The following is an 18373-nucleotide window of genomic DNA, read 5'->3' on the forward strand; positions in this document are numbered from 1 at the left end:
GAACCAACATTAATGATAAATGTAGTAGATATCATTAATGTTCTAAGTGATTATTTAATTTAACAACATAATTAACAAGAAATATGCAAGCCAAGTCCTTACTGCACAAGAGGGGGAGTTGGGGATGGAGATGGGCGGTTCCTGAGCAAAGCGATAGCTGCTGAATAATGACTAAAAGGACCTTATATAGGGAATTATGATTGGTGTTGTATTCCTATTGGTAGATGTGGATCAGCTGATCAAGCTTGACTAACATAACCTGCCAGAACTAACGCTGCGCTCCATTTCTATGTTTATTAATGTTATTGTAAATCTCTTTCTGTAGAAATCACAGTATCAGTGTGCATATAAATGTGCTCAATATGCACAGTACTCAAAAATTTCATTCTTTTGTCTAGGGACATAACACTTCATCACAGAATTCGAATGAATTTGAAAAATCCTTTTTCTCAAGCAATACGAAACTTTGATGAAAGAATTGCTAACCGGGATTTACTGACAGATGCGGACATAGAAGAGTAAGTAGAAGTCTCTGTTTTATAAATGCTTCTTTCTCCTGTTTGGAAACTGTAAAAATCTAACTATACAAACATTTAGCCTAATTTCCATCATTTCTTTCTCCACCCAACTAAGCCTTCTACACACTGCACGATTTTAGCAATCCTATAAGATCATTGCTGATCACACTGTGCAACATGGATCTAATAAACTTGGGTAGACTAAAATGCATGTATAGAATAAACTAAAATGTCATCAGCATGCAATAGTGGTAACAAAAAGAACATAATAAATCACACTTTGGCAGTTGTAGTTGTAGTGCCATCTTTGAAACTTTCTCACTGTACGACATTGGACCACAGATTAGGAGCCACAATCACAGAAATCGGCAAGATTGTTTCATGATGCCAATGCACATGCAGTGTGTATTTGAGCTTTAAGCACATCTTTGTATCTAACAGTATGTCTACAAGTGTGTGATATGAATGCATGTCTGCATGACTTTTAATTGTGTGCTTCCTCAGATATAAGAAGCTGCTTAATTCTGCACGTTTGTATGAACTGGAAAGGCATGATATTATTCTATGCACCTGCACGGCTGCTGCCTCTCCCAACCTTACCAAGAAACTCAGTGCACGACAGATTCTCATCGATGAGTGTGCCATGGCAACCGAACCCCAGACGCTTGTCCCATTGGTCAGCTTTAAACCTGAGAAGGTCAGAATGACACTTGACCTATCCATAGCAAACAAGCCTGTCAAAAACATTTAATGATTCACGATTTTATCACGATTCTTTGTCATGTTAGTTTTACTATTTACTGTTTTGCAAGTTGTCTGAGCAGTACAGCCAAACTAATTTCCCTATTTTAAAACCAGAGTCTTACAAGGTAACAACATTTAAAATAAAGAGAATGGCAGATGTTTAGGCCAAAGTGGGTGAAGATAAAAAATCTTTATCATTATTGTATCTTTATTATTAAAAAATAAGAACAAAGATAGGCTACATGTTACAAATACACACAATATACAAATAAAAAAACAGTGCTTTAATTTTCAGGTACAGTAGGTGTATTTAGCAGTAGCATTCAAGAAATTGAATTAACAAATATAAAAATATACAGTGCCCTCCACTAATATTGGCACCCTTGGTAAATATGAGCAAAGGTGGCTGTGAAAATAAATCTGCATCATTTATCCTTTAGATCTTTCATTCAAAAAATTCACAAAATTCTAACCTTTCATTGAAGTAAAACAATGGAAACGGGGGGGGTCTAATTATGAAATAAATGTTTTTCTCTAGTTCACGTTGGCCACAATTATTGGCACGCCTAGAAAGAAGCACCAACATGAAGCTGAGAATCTGATGGATCTGGAGAAATTCTGTATGAAGGAATGGTCTCTGAGCTCATGTCAGGTGTTCTCCAAACTCATTAGACATTGTTAGAGAAAACCCAGAGCTGTTATTTTGGGAAAAGGGTGTTGCAGTAATTGGATAGTTTCCATTGTTTTACTTCAATGAAAGGTTCGAATTTTGTGAATTTTTCGAATGAAAGATCTAAAGGATAAACTATGCAGATTTATTTTCACAGCCACCTTTGCTCATATTTACCAAGGGTGCCAATATTAGTGGAGGGCACTGTATATATACACTACATACAAATATTATACATTGACTCTTATTAAAGCAACTGTAGTAAAGTTCTTCAGTCAAGGATAGTGAGTGACTTTTCTTTGTTTTGTTTCATTAATGACCATTAAAATGACAGTTCTGTCATCATTTACTCACTCTTGAGTGTTTTTTAAACTCAAATTAGTTTTTTTTCTTCTGTTGAACAAAAAACTTATTTTGAAGAATGTGGGTAACCAAACAGTTGCTGGTCCCTAGTCACTTCCATAGTATTTTATTTATTTTTCCCCCACTATCAAAGTCAATAGGGACCAACTTCTGTTATCCACATTCTTCAAAATATCTTCAGCACAAGAAAAAAAAAATTAATAGAGATTTGGGACAACATGTGAATGAGTATATTCTGAGTGAACTGTCCCATTAATGACAACCGGCAGCATGTTAAGTTCTGTCGCTTTATGAGCTGCACGCATCTAATATACAGGCGCGTTTTTCTTTCAACTGTTTACTTTCACTTTCATCATTTTTTCAGACATTTTAATCATCATATCACACACCCTACATACAACAATACAGCAGGAACTTTTGAAAAGCAGAATAAGCAAGTTTGAACATCGCATTCTGCACAGCATTATGCTTAATTATAAAAAAAGAAAGAAAAGCATTTAAAAACTAAATGCAAAGAAAAAAAATGATAGAATACAGTATATAGTAGTATATAGAAGTTGATGTGTCGACTTTATGAAATTAACAAGAATTTGCATATTCATATGTAGGATTATGCATTAAGTGTTTTATGAATATGTCTTATGAATTATTATATTTATATCATTATTAATCTTTTTGAGAATATGTATTCAATGCTCTGACAGTTTTGCCCTGACTGACCTTTTGAGACATGACATGAGACTGTATGATGTTGCTATGTAGCTATGTTATTTTCATACATTTAATCATATCTATCATTAACTCCGACAGACAGACCGATGTTCTTAGAACAAGAAGTACTTCTTAGTAAATGTGCCTTTTTAAAGTTTGGGTTGGTGGACAAATATGCAAATTAATAACACTTTTGATCACGAGCTGAGACATGAGTATTGCGTTCTTAATTAAAATATAGAAATATTAACACACATTAATAATCATCTTGAAATATTAGAAGTTTGGTTATGTCTTATTGATTAAGCTACTCAATATAGAGCTGACTGCTTTATTCATCCTTCAAAGTACATGTTTCATCTGTATTTTTCCATCTATGTATGTGTGATGTCCGAAGCACAGTTCCGCAAAATGGTTATTCTTGGTACTTAATGAAGACAGTTTAGATGGACAATTAGATTAATATTAACAAGTCTCAATGTCTCAAGATATAAATTAAACTAAAAAGGAGAAATGAAACTGCACTCAACCAAGTTTATAATTACTAATCACGAGTTTATTTACGAGTTTATTTATTGATGTATTTTCAGCTTACTTTGACCTTCAGACTTCCTGAGTTGTCTGGTTTTAGGGTATAAAGAGTCTTGCAATTTTATTCAGATCGGAGACTTCAGACTTCTCAACCTCCTTTACTCCGATCTCGACTTTCTTCTGGGTGCACCTGAAACGGTCTAATTTTCTATTAGACTTATTTTTCTCAGATTTGATATTAGTATTTGACAAAATTTGACTTTATTAATTGCAATTCGGCTTTTATGGAATTATCACCTTTTAAAGGAACACTCCACTTTTTTTGGAAATAGGCTCATTCTCCAACTCCCCTCGAGTAAATAAGTTGAGTTTTACCGTTTTGAAATCCATTCAGCCGTTCTCCTGTTCTGGCGATATCACGCTTTGCATAAATCATTGAATCCTATTAGACCAATAGCATCGCGTTCAAAAATTACCAACGAGTTTTGATATTTGTCCTATTTAAAACTTGACTCTTCTGTAGTTATATCGTGTACTAAGACCAGCAGAAATGTAAAGCTGCGGTTTTCTAGGCCGATAAAATTAGGAACTACACTCCCATTCCGGCGTAATAGTCGAGGAAGTTTGCTGCCGTAACATGGCCGAAGCAGGCGCATTAATACCACACAGCGCCTGAAATTAGATCCCAGCTAGGTAACTTCCAATATGACCGGCGCTAAGTTCGGTAATTCCGGTTGTTGCAGCTGTCAGAGTTGCAGCTGGTAAATTGTTAGTGGCTGGAGACCTGTGTGTGATTAGCCATGGTTATGTGCATTGTAAGGGGCTGTGATAGTAAGTCGAAGACTTACTCTACTACCATGTTTCATAGAATTCTCACGAAAAAAAAGCAATTCCGACTAACGAATCAATGGCTGGTTGCTCTGAACATAGATCTCAAAACACCGTTAGAAACGATCAAGAAATGGCGTGTTTGCTCCGAGCATTGCTATTGTTGGCTAACGTTACCTGTGAAATGCAACCCCTGACGACTAGGTTTGGGCGAACAGTTGGCTTAGTATTTTCTCGGCGTGTGACGTTTTTCCAGTTTATTTTGTCAAACTGGAAAAAAAAAATCTACTACTGCAGGATGTACCATTGCATCCAAGTCCTCGGAGGTTGCGACACATGCCAATTCCTCATCAGTTAGATTGACCCTTGCCATCGATGGCAATACCTGGTCCCACTCGTGACAACACAGGCACTCACTTTCAGTCAGCATGGGTTGGCAAGCCCCACCAGCACGAATCTGCTCTCCTCATCCCTTCTGTCCCAGGCAGTTCGGACACGCTTTCTTGTCTTTCTCGTTCCAAAACCTCAGCTTCAGTGAATTCTGGTTCAAACTGATATGGTTCAGGATCTGCACCAAAGTAAATATCTTCTAAATCATCTCTCACAAATGTCTCCATGGCAAGGAACGCTGCCTATGCATGCAGTTGGTCACGTTGGATATGCTGACGGAAGTAAGCATTTCAACATGTGCTGTGTGGTATTAATGCGCCTGCTTCGGTCATATTACGGCAGCAAACGTCCTTGACTGTTACGCCGGAATGGGAGTGAAGTCCCTAATCTTATCGGCCTAGAAAACCGCAGCTTTACATTTCCGCTGGTCTTAGTACACGATATAACTACAGAAGAGTCAAGTTTTAAATAGGACAAATATCGAAACTCGTTGGTCATTTTTGAACGCGATGCTATTGGTCTAATAGGATTCAATGATCTATGCTAAGCTATGCTAAAAGTGATATCGCCAGAACAGGAGAACGGCTGAATGGATTTCAAAACAGTAAAACTCAACTTATTAACTCGGGGGGAGTTGGAGAATGAGCCTATTTCCAAAAAAAGTGGAGTGTTCCTTTAAGACAGTAAATATTAGTATTGCAATATTTCTTATAATTTTTGCATTTGTATATCTTCTCAAAGAAGTATACTATTATTGAACAGATTTGAATTGGCTTATTAAACTAACATTGAAAATCAATGTTAGTCCTAATTAATGGATTTGTGGACTCTTAATTGTATTTATCTTTCATTCATGACAATTGCTTGGATTATATGTTATCTTTTGCTTCTGAAATATATGAAATTTATCTAAAACTCTTTTGAATAAATTGTATAATTATTTTTAACCCACCCGTCTGACTCCGAATCAATCATTTTCCGCATTAGAAGTATTTTGGTATATTTTAATTATGGTCAGCTAGCATAAGTAACACTTGATAAGGGACCTCTTGCTACACCTGACCATACTTTTCCAAACATTCATTCAGAACCTTCTGTGGTGTTTTTTTAGTTCCTTGTCACACATATACTTGTCTTATATACTTGTTTTCTCATTTTGCAGGTTGTGCTGTTGGGGGATCACAAGCAGTTGCGTCCAATTGTGAAGAATGAGCATGCGCGGAGAATGGGCATGACACGCTCTCTGTTCGAACGCTACATGGATAGAGCACTGCTGCTTGATACCCAGTACAGAATGGTACAAGACAAATACATACATGCTTCACGTACTCAGTTACACACACATATTTAATGTGGGATTCTTTCTTCAGCATGAAGAGATCTGCAAATTCCCATCAGAGGCATACTATCTGGGTAGGCTGAAAACTGAAGTGGATGAACGGACCAGCATGCTGCACATTGAAACTGAGAGGATGAGACAAAGCAAACACATTGTGTTTGGAGACATACAAGGTGTCGAGATCAGTTTGGTTGTTTCAACTGCACGAGGGAACGAGAACTCAAAAGCCAACTTTGCAGAAATTAACAAAGCTGTAAGTGACCCTAACACCAGAAAACAAACTCTGAATAAAACCAATAGTATGTTTTTGCAACAACCTCATAAATTGTACCAACACTTTCACTGAATAAAAGTACCTCTTTTTGTTTTACATAGAACCTTATTAATATATTATACAGTTGAATGTTTAATGTGTTCTTACGTAGGTTGAGATCTGTGGTCAGCTGGTATCTGTGGGCCGTGTGAGGCACGAGGACATTGTCATCCTGTCACCATACAACGCACAGGTGGCCCAGATCAGAGACAGACTGAGAACTTCCACTGACCCCCAGATGGGGAGAATCACAGTCACCACCATTACAAAGAGCCAAGGTGATACTTTTTATTAAAGACTCTAGTGTTCAGGGTTTATCATAAAATTTGATTTATCTTTGTGGTCATCTTCGTCCTGCATTATTAAAAATGTGATGATGAAGAGCATGATAATGTGATTGCAGGTAGTGAGTGGCGCTACGTGATTCTATCGATGGTTCGCTCTTGCCTCAGCAATGAGATTGAACCTCAACCTTCAAGAGAATGGCTCTCTAAACACATTGGCTTTGTGGGTGATGAAAACCAGATCAATGTGGGCATCACAAGAGCACAGGATGGGCTATGCATTCTGGGTAATCCTACTACAGTAATATGGGAATGATTTTGAATGATATATATTCTTAACACATGACTAAATAAATACACATCTTAATGTCCTTACTATTATAAGTTTAATATATGTATTTAATTCTGTACTTTAGGCAATCAGGAGGTACTGAACTGCAGCCCAGCGTGGAAGAAGCTACTGAAACATTATTCAGGACAAGGCTGTGTGGTATCTGCAGACCAGATTACAGTACACAATGTCCGTTAAATCAGATTTCAAAGGATTGATTTTGAAGCCTTTTACAGTTAGTGTAAATATCTATTTTTTTAAGATTATATTTTTAACCATACATTCCAAATTTCTAGTATCATTCAACCACATTTTTAATTGGTTGTGGTTATATTAATGAATCAACAAAATCCAGCCATTCCTGACATTTTCAATCAATTTAAATCTATTTATATCTATTTTTTATGACAGTGCTGGCTAATGTCAATTTACTACAGTCCTACTGTAAGGGTGCTATATTATATACTCATTAATAGAATTTGGTTTACAAATTGTATATTTATGAATTGCTTTTATTTTGTACACTTATGAGTAGATGAATGAATGAATGATGCATTTTGTATAGCGCTTTCATTGTGTATTTCCATACACCCAAAGCGCTTTACAATCATATGGGGGATCTCTCCTCAACCACCACCAGTGTGCAGCATCCACTTGGATGATGCGTCGGCAGCCACAGTACAACACAGTGTTGCCAACTTAGCAATTTTGTTGCTAGATTTAGCAACTTTTCATACTACCCTAGCAACTTTTTTTTCAAAAAGCACCTAGCAACAAATTTAGCAATTTTTAACATTCATTTGGCTACTTTTAGCAATTTTTAAAAAGTGACTCAAATCAAAAGAGCAGTGGCTGCAGGCTTTACTCAGTAGAGTGTGGGGGTGGGGCTACATAAGGTCTAAATAGCCAGGCACAGCTGCAGCAGCAAAATTTGTTGGCTGAGTGCAACAGCAGTAGCACACATTTCACATTTTTAAGTGACTTAATTAAGAGTAACCACAGTTAAAATTTAGTTAGCTTTAGTAGCTGCTCATTAATTTTTAACTGAACATGTCTCAATCGAAATTGTACAGCCAGAAATACAGAAAAGAGTGGGAGTCTGTACCTGAATTTAAAGGATGGCTGAGATGGCCTGTCAATTTGAGAAAACATTAATTATTTTGTATACTACATAAAGATGCAGTTTTGAGTTTTTGTTAATAAGAACCTATTTATTGTGCATCTGGATGTAATGTTTTAATATAATATAATACACAGCGCCTCATAGAGTAGAGACATGACAGGCTTACGCTTGTCAGATACTACGTGATGACGTCACTGATATGCAAATTAGTGTGTGACGTCATCTGGCAACATTTAGCTACTTTTCATTGGAAATAGTTGGCAACACTGGTACAACGGCGCCGGTGCGCTCACCCCACACCAGCTACAGGTGGAGAGGAGAAAGTGATATAGCCAATTTTAATGGAAGGGGATTATTAGGAGGCCATGATTGACTAGGGCCAGTGGAGGGAATTTGGCCAGGCCCCCGGGGTTACACCCCTACTCTTTACAAGAAGTGTCATGGGATTTTTTTTGTGACCACAGAGAGTCAGGACCTCGGTTTAACGTCTCATCCGAAGGATGGTGCTTTTTTCCCCATCACTATACTGGGGCATTAGGACCCACATAGACCACAGGGTGAGCACCCCCTGCTGGCCTCACTAACACCTCTTCCAACAGCAACCTAGTTTTCCCAGGAGGTCTCCCATCCAGGTACTGACCAGGCTCAGCCCTGCTTAGCTTCAGTGAGCAACCGATCTTGGGCTGCAGGGTGATATGGCTGTGGCGCATGAAGATGAAGAAAGTGGCATGAAGATGAAGAAAGTGGCATGAAGATGAAGAAAGTGGCATGAAGATGAAGAAAGCGACTGCAAAATGTATTGAGCACCTGCATTAATATTGTCTGGTGTTAGACTGATCATTGGTGTTCGTCACACTGATGTAATTTGTGCTGATATCTTAATAAAAATGCAATTTCTTTTACATAGGGCTTATGTTATATAGAAAAAAATTATGAATATTTAGATGCTTATGTATGCTGGTGTCTCAAATCTATTCCTTAATTCCCACAACTAACCACCAGGGGTCAACACAAACAAAGAAAAACAGAATAAAGTCATTATTCTGCTTGTACCAGCTATTTTACAGATTTTGTGGTAAGAAATCAAGAAATTAATATATCTGACACAAAAGCATTCTTTTTACTATTTTCTTATGCTACAAATTAAGAATCCTGATTATTTAAAGCTAAGTTGAAAGCTTTTTTATTATATACTCTGGATTGCTATTTACATTATCCACAACTGAAAAGGCTTTGACAAATGTTCTATTGTATGTCAGTTATATAGCAATAAAAGCATACTTGAATTGAAGCTCAAACTGATTGCATGGGGTAGTGTAACCTGTTTGGGACTCTATCTGTTGGGCATACAGCAAATATGGGTCACCAAATCTAACAAGAGAGCATTACAGGCTACCAAACTGGATCGATCTGTTACTCCACTTTATTTCGTACAGTATGGCTTTAAAGTTACCCAAATTCACTCTGGTGATTTTTCAACTTCTGTTTTGTACACAAAAAAGCATTTTGGTCACCAAATTCAACAACCCAGCATTACAAGTTACAGCAGTTTATCAATTCTCTTTATTTTACAAAGAATAGCTTTAATATTCGCCAAATTTACTTTGATTTTTAATATTTTGTGTTTCATAGCTCCAAAAGCATTTTTGGCCTGATGTAAACACATGTAGATATACAAGGGTCACCAGCAAAGCAGCATTACAGGCTACAAAAATTTGTTACTCCTTTCTAGTTCACACAGAATAGAAGGTTTGCATTTACGTCACAATTTGGCATCATATATTGGCAATACTCGGATGTAAACAACGCATGGATTGCTCGGTTAATGTACTACTGAATACATCGTTTTGCTAATTTATGCTGTCTAATATGCTGTCACGGAATAAACTGGTGAAAACTGCTAGATCATATAGAGAAGGCCTTAGTAAGCAGGAAAGGGCGCAATATTTTGACAAACTAAAGTTAATAGGTGGTAAAGATACGTATGAGCAGTATTAATTAAGATATTAGCCTAATATATCACCTACCTGACCGGAAATGATAAGTGAATGATAAATGAAAGTACGATTGCTGTCAAGATTCTTGCCCTGGAAATCCTGGTTCACTTTGGCCATCCACAAACGCCTTTTGTTCCTCAGGCAGTTTTTTGTACTTTCCTCCCTGATTTGTTAACTTTTGATAGTACTTAGAAAGTTTTTTTCTGGTCCAACCGATTAGTACAGGCCAAAACATGAGAACAATTGGTCATTTTTAGTAGCAAAATATGCGAGTTTCGTTCGGTTCAGTGGCATTGCTTACATTCAGTGCCGCCAACATGGCCGACTGATGACGCGTTGTGAAAACACTCTAGCTTTAATGTTAGCAAAAAAGAAATATAATATTCTCTATACCCCAAAAAGGACATTTTGGTGTCATTGGAACAGAGAAGGATCATCAAATTCAACAAGTCAGCATAAATTCTTCCCGAAAATTCATTGCCCAGCAATGACAGCCCACAATCCACTTAATTGGTTTATAATCAACTGCTTTTGAAAAGGTTATTTCACCATTATTTGACAAGCCATTTGACAGTGCCCAGAGCACACAGAATTTCTAAAACTGGAAATCCAGTCATTACAGTTGCTAAAAACATCGAAATGAAAATGCTGTCATTAATTACTCACCCCATGTCATGCCATTCCATCCATAATAAAGGCGATCTTTTTAAATGTACAATTTGAAAAGGAATAAAAATCTTTCTTAAACCATTAGGCTAAATAGCTTTGTGTAAGATTCTGAGGACCAAACTGAAATTTAGTTCGTTATTAACGTAATGACGCTAAACGCCAATGCCAAGCACGCTTATATTACGGGATTTCGGGCTTTTTTTTTTTTTTTTTTTGTTACGTTGCGTGAAGAAATCCCTGGTCGCGGTTTATATATATTTGATGATTGGCAATCTAAATTTTAGTTTGTTCCTCACATAAGCCCTTAGAAAAACTGCTCGACATTTTAAATGAATTGGCTCCTCTCGCAAGTGGGCTACTGAGTTCCCAACGAAATTTCAATAATGCCTGATAACCACTAGATGGTGCCTAATGACCCTAGTTTGTTCGTTCGTTCTTCACGTCTACAAATGTTTAGGTTCAAACGTCTCAGTCGACTTTGAAAATCTAATTTAAACCATATTCAAATCATGCTGGAGAACATGCTCATCAGGTTTTACACAGACTTCTGGAGTTCAGGCAGCTTGAGCGCTGCTGTCATTAAAGCAAATGCTCCTCCTCAGAAGAGCCAGAAGCTTCTGTTTTTAATCTTTTAAAGGTTCTGTTGTGATGTCATAAGGCTCATAGATAACATCTTATCCTTTACAACAATAATAATCAAAATTAAATTGTTTGTTTGCTGGCAGTCGATACTTCTTACCTCATCTGGGAACAGCAAGTAACATACATAAAGCCTTAAAAAGACATGGGCTGGTGGAGTTTGATCTCAGAAAAGTTCTCATCAGATTCTTCCAAGACTAGATTATCTGGTCAATGCTATCTTTAATTGTAAAGTTCTTACTTTAGGAGCTTAAGCCTACTGTACGTAAAAAATTGTTTCTGCTTGTTTTTCCTAAGCAATTTTTAAGTATAAACAGCTACCTAAAGTTTGTTGAATTAAACATATTTAAAAACTGGGCAGTAAAATTTACTTTGATAATTTTGGTGTCTGTTGGAACAGTGTGATCTAGTGTAAAGACATAACGACATAATATTAAGAGACACATTAGAAAACAGCCCCGTTCTGTTCACCTTAATATCATCTGTCAATGTACTTGAGTTCTTAGTTCTCATTGATACTAATCTCAGTCTCCTTTAATTCTCAGTCTCAGCCAAAGAGCTCAAATGCAAAACATGTTTTCATTTAAAGTTGTTGCACTTTCAAAGCTTATGTGAATTAAGTCTTCACTCAGGATTGTGAAAATACATGGAAGAATGAGAACAGTCCCACACACTCAATAAACAAGCACATTGTGCTGTTTACAGAAGGATTCTGACCTCATTATATCACAGTCCACATGGTAGCAGAAAACCGCTCACTGAATGCAGCAGTATGTAAACTGTGAGAGTTTTTTTCTCAGTTTAAATTATAATTGATGGGCTGGATTAAATATCTTATGAATTATAAAGCACTATATAACACAAGGTGTTAAGATGCACCTTGAGGTATGAATGCAGTGATTGGATGGCTGGGTGCTGTTGTCACTGAACACGTAAGCGCTTAGGATTCTGTATTGATGTCAAAATACTTCTTAGATTGTATCTGTTTTATTATCCACAAGTACGTCCTGTTTCTTTTGTGCAGCATGAAACTAACTATTGACGTATTAATTGTTTGTAGGATCTATTGTTTGGGGAAACTGATTTTATCAGAGGTTATTTGTATGCACTGATCCAGTAGTAGTAGTAAACATTATTTTAAAGGAATGGTTTATCCAAAAATTAACATTTGCTGAAAATTTACCAGCCCACAGGCCATTCAAGATGTAGATAAGTTTGTTTCTTCATTTTAACAGATTTGGAGAAATGTAGCTCACCAATGGATCATCTGCAGTGAATGGGTGCCGTCAGAATGAGAGTCCAAACAGCTGATAAAAATATCACAATCCATAGGTAATCCACACAACTCCAGTTCATGTGCTGTGTGTTTCTAATAAACAAATCCATCATCAAGATATTTTTTTAAGCTTCACACCTTTAAACTTTAGGATTAAATATAATTTCTCTATGCATAATATTGCTTCATCCAATTAAAAAAAATATGAACAGTTCAAGCACTGTTAACAAGTGAAAACAGCTCGAAGTGAAATATCTTGGTGGATTTTGATGTGAGGACAACAGGGGATGGACTTTTTTTCACTGGAAGAAGCGTTATCCTGGATGTGCATTATTTGTGGATTGTTGTCATGTTTTCATCAGCTTTCATTCTGACGGCACCCATTCACTGCATCTGTTGGTGAGCAAGTGACATAATGCTAAATTTCTCCTATTCTGTTTTGATAAAGAAACAAACTCATCTGTGAGTAAATTTTCAGTAAATTTTTATTCTGGGGTGAGCTCATGCTTTTTGACTTCATTTTTGCATAAGGCCTAATTTAGTTTTTGAGTCTACTCATTTTTTTGAGTTGAGATCTGTTACTTTTTTCACTTAATAATTTGAATTTGCACATGATTTTTTAAAACGAAATTGTTAAACACAAAGTGTTTCAGCTGTATTTTTCATTTTTACAATCTTGTATGTCATAATGTGTCACTGACCCTTGTTCACGTATACATGAATTTTTTTAATTTCATGTATTTATTTTTTACCCTGGTGCCAAACAGTAGCCTGCCTTCCTTTGCAAATATACCAACTAATGATTAACAAAATTCCACAACAGAACAGCTTGAACCTGTGTGTGTGACCACACACATACTTAGTTTCTTCTTTTATAAAAGCACAGCCTTTAAGTTTTTGTGAGTATAAGACACAAAAAATGTGCCTGATATATGTTTTTGGAGTAATAGCCTTAACAAGTGGAGTTTTTAGCCAAGACACGACAACCTTATTGCCTGAGATTCGAGGTAAGCTTTATTTATTCAGAATATACACTCTCTTGCACAGATACCTTTACACACATAAACTCCTGCATACATACACAGCATGTTGGATCTGTCTAAGCCTGTCTTTTTCCTCTTCACCTCCCTCAATAGACCTGTTTGTAGCAGTGGGTTCATCTGTGAAGATACCATGCACTGAAGGAGAAGAAAAAGGGGTGGAGTGGAGATTCAACAGTTCAGTGCTTGTCTCAAGCCCTGTTCTCGCCATACAGAACACCAGCTTGAAGGACCAAGGCATCTACACCTGCCACCAGTCGAATGGAGATCTGATACAAACTCTATCTCTACACCTGGGAAGTAGGTTTATGTAAACTGTGGATGTTAGTCTGGTAAAAATGTCTTATTATTTTCCTATGAGCTTAAACTGAAATTATATCCTGTGTAATGTTTGCTCTATTCAGATCCCCCTTCTCCTCCAGATGTGAATTGTTGGTCTCCAAGTTACCCTAAAAGAGCAATATGCTCTTGGACACTGACTCCAGACCCAATACTTCCAACACATTATATTGCTACATACAGGTATCTCACACTCTTAAAGGAGTAGTTCACTTCCAGAGTAAAAAATTCCAGATAGTTTACTCACCCACATGTCATCCAAGATGTTCACGTTTCTTTCTTCAGTCGAAAAGAAATTAGGGTTTTTGAAGAAAACATTTCAGGATTTTTCTCCATATAGTGGACTTCAGTGGTGGCCAACAGGTTGAAGGTCCAAATTGCAGTTTCAAAGTAGCTTCAAAAGGCTCTACATGATCCCAGCTGAGGAATAAGGATCTAGCGACACGATCTGTGATTTTCTAAAAAAAAAAAATTTAATTTATATAGTTTTTAACCAAAAATGCTCGTCTTGCACAAGCTCGACCTCACGTATTACATAATCACATTGGAAAAGTCATGTGTGATGTAGGCGGAAGTACCAGCCCAGTGTTTACAAAGAAAACATGCAAAGAAAGAAACAGAAAGAGTTTTTCACCCTACCCTACATTTTTTATTCGGAGCACACAGACGAAAAACTAACCACATGTGGTTAAAAAGTATATAATTTCTTATTTTTTGAAAATGACCTATCATTTCACAAGATAAGACCCTTATTCCTGCATTAAAACAGCAATTTGGACCTTCAACCTATTGGCCACCATTGAAGTTCTTCATTGAATGAAGAACAATCCTGAAATGCTTTCCTCAAAACCTTCATTTCTTTTCGACTAAAGAAATAAAGACATGAACCTCTTGAATGACATGGGGGTGAGTAAATTATTAGGAACTTTTTTATTCTGGAAGTGAACCAATCATTTAAAAATAAATAATGGTTGTCATCACTGCAAAACTGCCTTTTGACATTTTTATTTTTAAAGTATACTACATTTAAGAGTTCAGTATGCTTCTGTAAAACAAGCTTTAAGTTTCAATTGTAAATGTAAGTGGGCAATTGATGTTGGAGAGACATCAAATTGACATCAAACATTGATGTAAAAAAACAGGTCAAATAAGCAAACCAAATTGATGTCAAAAATCTGACTTGACATTGATTTGAGGTAAACTGATTGTCAAACATATTGGCCTATACATATACAACAAACCAGTTTCAATGTGTGATTTACTTCCTATTTTCACCCAACTGGAAGAAATTGCTATCTAAACCGAGTTTCAACTGAAAGTTACAGCATCTTGATCAAGTCTTGACTAATATTTGAGGTCAAATTGATATCAAGGTGTCCGCTGGGATATAAATAATAGTTTGATGCTTTAAAAAGAACCAGCAATAGCTTCTGATTCATGTGTGAATCATTAAGACCCAATTTGATTCATTCAAAGAATGATTTATTGGTGAATCAGACTCATAAATGGATATGGATTGTCATAAATGTTGTGAGTAAATAATGACAGAATTCTTGAATGAACCATTGCTTGAAAGGTGATGTTATAGTCTGTGTATTTAAATATTCCTTTATTTTGAGTATTTACCTGTTGTGAATTTCTCTAATTGTATAAGTAAACATGTTTTTGACAATTTTAAAAATACAGTATAATTGTTCAGAATATTTCAGAAGGTTCTTCTGAATTTATATTCAGGAGCATTTCCGAGCCGCTCTCAAGTGCCCGTCAATGCCAGAAATGGGGTGAACAAGACAGGCAATGTGCGCTAGAGGAACTGGAGATCTTTGCAAGTGAACCAACTCTAGTCAACATTACAGCTATTAATGCTCTGGGTAGCACAACACGCATATGGCCAATTATTTTTGAGCAGATAGGTGAGATTTTCTATTTAATTTATTCTACTGGTTTGGACTTTCCCAACCAATCCCAGATGGATAAACTTTTTGCAGTGTTTTAAAGGTTTTATCAGTGTTTACATCTTGATGCATATGCCATGAACTCAAATTGAGTGTTTAAATTCTTGTCCTTGGTTGGTCTGTAGTGAAACCTGATCCTCCGGTGAATGTGAGCGTGATGGTATTGCCAGGCAGGAAGCTGTCTGTGCAGTGGGGTCCACCACCCACTTGGCCGGATCCTGTCAACTTTCTCCTTAAATACACAGTGAAATTCCACTGGGGCAAACCTGAGACAGCAAGAACTGTGAGTTTCCTGTGTAGACCGCTTTCAACGATTCACTTCCAGAATGAAAATTACCTGATTATTTACTCATCCCCTGGTCATGCAAGATGTTCATGTCTTTCATAAGAAATTATGTTTTTGGAGGAGAACATTAGAGAATTTGTCTCCATATAGTGGACTTCAGTGGTGGCCAATGGGTTGAAGGTCCAAATTGCAGTTTCAATGCAGCTTCAAAGGGCTCCACACAATCCCAGCCGAGGAGTAAGTGTCTTATCTAATAAAACAATAGTCATTTTCTTAAAAAACTAAACATTTCTATACTTTTTAACCACAAATGCTCATCTTGCACTGGCCCTGTGATGCGCATGTGCGTCTTCACACATTACGTAATCATGTTGGAAAAGTCATGCGCGTTTACTTCATGTAAGCAACCACATCTTTGTGTACTCTGGTTCAAAAAGGTAGGGTAGGGTAGGTACTGTATTGTCTGACACCGCTGTTTTACCTTTTTTTTTTGCAAAGGACTTTCTTTGCACGGTCACTTTGTAAACACAGGGTCAATACTACATCACATGTGCAAAATTAAGTAATGCATGAGGTTAAACTAGTGCAAGATGAGCATTTGTGGTTAAAAAGTATATAAATTAGCATTTCTCTTAGAAAATGACCAATTATTTCACTAGATAAGACCCTTTTGGACCTCAGTTTGGACCTTCAACTCGTTGGCCATATTGAAGTCCACTACATGGAGAAAAAGCCTTCATTTTCCTTAATTTCTTTTTAACTGAGAAAGAAAGACATGAACATCTTGGATGACATGGGGTGAGTACATTGTTATGAAATTTTCATTCTGGAAGTGAACTTCTCCTTTAAAAGCAACTACATTCCTAGCTGTGAAGTAATGAAACAAAAGCCACCAAACAAACATTTTTGAAATGTCACAGGAAGGGCATACTGTATGATGGTCATTTAATTATGTAACATTCTTTGTTTTCTAGTTGGGCCCTTATGAGTCTAATAAAATGGTTTTGAGTGGACTGGTGCCAGGAAGGACTTACTACATCCAAATATCTGCAAAGGACTCACTGGATGATGGACAGAGCAGTGACTGGAGTGCACCAATAAGTACTACCGTACCTATCAACTGATGTGGTGAATCGTTACATTACACTACATTAACCAAAGGTGTTAGAATTGCAGTGTTTATTCTTATGTCATCAAGAGAAACTTTGTTTATAAAAGAAATGGCCAATATGTAAGCTCAATGTGCAGAATCTTCTTAATTCAAAAAATAATAAACACCCAGCATGACTCCACTTGCATGTAATCGCAAAGTTTGTAAACACACGTTCTTATCTAATGTTTTTTCATCTAACTGATTTTAACTGGTTTGTGAAACAATAAAAATCACAGATTTTCAAGCAGCACAAGAATAAAAACATCTGTACAGGAAAGTACAGTTTAAGTTTAAGTAAGTTTGTTATGTACTTTGGTAATTTTTATTACTTTTCTTTTTTTACTTTCTATTTTAGTGCTTAAACTTATTTCAGTTAGTTGACAATGTTTATATTTTATTTATATTTTATTTTTTTAAATATTAATTATATAATATATAATAATAATTATATATATTTTTTAATAGTATTAGTTTTGTAATATTTAAATATAGCTTTAATTTAAGTTTTGTAATTTTAGTAATTAAACTTTAAATGTATACATTTCTGTTAATTGCAAATTATTTCAGTTTTTTGTCAAGCCAACATATCTAATTTTCATTTGGGATTGTTAGGGCTTCATCTGAGATTTATATATATATATTTTATAGCTTTATTTCAGTTAACAATTTTACAATTTTAGTCAAAAAATAATGATTATACACCCATTCAGAAATGAATTAAAGACATAATTCACACAAAAATGAAAGTTCAAACATTTTATTTTATGGGTGAACTATCCCTTTAAAAAAATAACTGATGTAAATGAAAGTGAAAAATGTTTAACACCTCTTTGCACAAAGCCATATGTCAGGTAATGTGGATTGTGACTCTTCC

At 36.1% G+C, this 18373-nt stretch overlaps 2 protein-coding genes across 2 annotated transcripts in view; both read left to right on the forward strand.

The window, feature by feature from the left end:
* Positions 1-7456, forward strand: part of helz2b (helicase with zinc finger 2b) — a 30175-nt gene extending 22719 nt beyond the window's left edge. Inside the window, exons 12-18 of the mRNA XM_073848870.1 lie at positions 399-518; positions 1023-1215; positions 5918-6052; positions 6126-6347; positions 6520-6685; positions 6811-6978; positions 7108-7456. Coding sequence (XP_073704971.1) covers positions 399-518; positions 1023-1215; positions 5918-6052; positions 6126-6347; positions 6520-6685; positions 6811-6978; positions 7108-7220 — 1117 coding nt within the window. The 3' untranslated portion in view covers positions 7221-7456. The remainder of the gene's footprint in view (positions 1-398; positions 519-1022; positions 1216-5917; positions 6053-6125; positions 6348-6519; positions 6686-6810; positions 6979-7107) is intronic.
* A 6104-nt stretch (positions 7457-13560) lies between these two features.
* Positions 13561-17761, forward strand: ebi3 (Epstein-Barr virus induced 3). Its single transcript, XM_073849833.1, has 6 exons — positions 13561-13733; positions 13863-14066; positions 14171-14288; positions 15840-16018; positions 16186-16343; positions 17321-17761. The coding sequence occupies exons 1-6, from the start codon at positions 13646-13648 to the stop codon at positions 17468-17470; spliced, it is 897 nt and encodes a 298-aa protein (XP_073705934.1). The 5' UTR covers positions 13561-13645; the 3' UTR covers positions 17471-17761.
* Positions 17762-18373: the final 612 nt, after the last annotated feature.

The sequence above is a fragment of the Garra rufa genome, chromosome 10 (genome assembly GCF_049309525.1).
Source record: "Garra rufa chromosome 10, GarRuf1.0, whole genome shotgun sequence".
Lineage (NCBI taxonomy): Eukaryota > Metazoa > Chordata > Actinopteri > Cypriniformes > Cyprinidae > Garra > Garra rufa.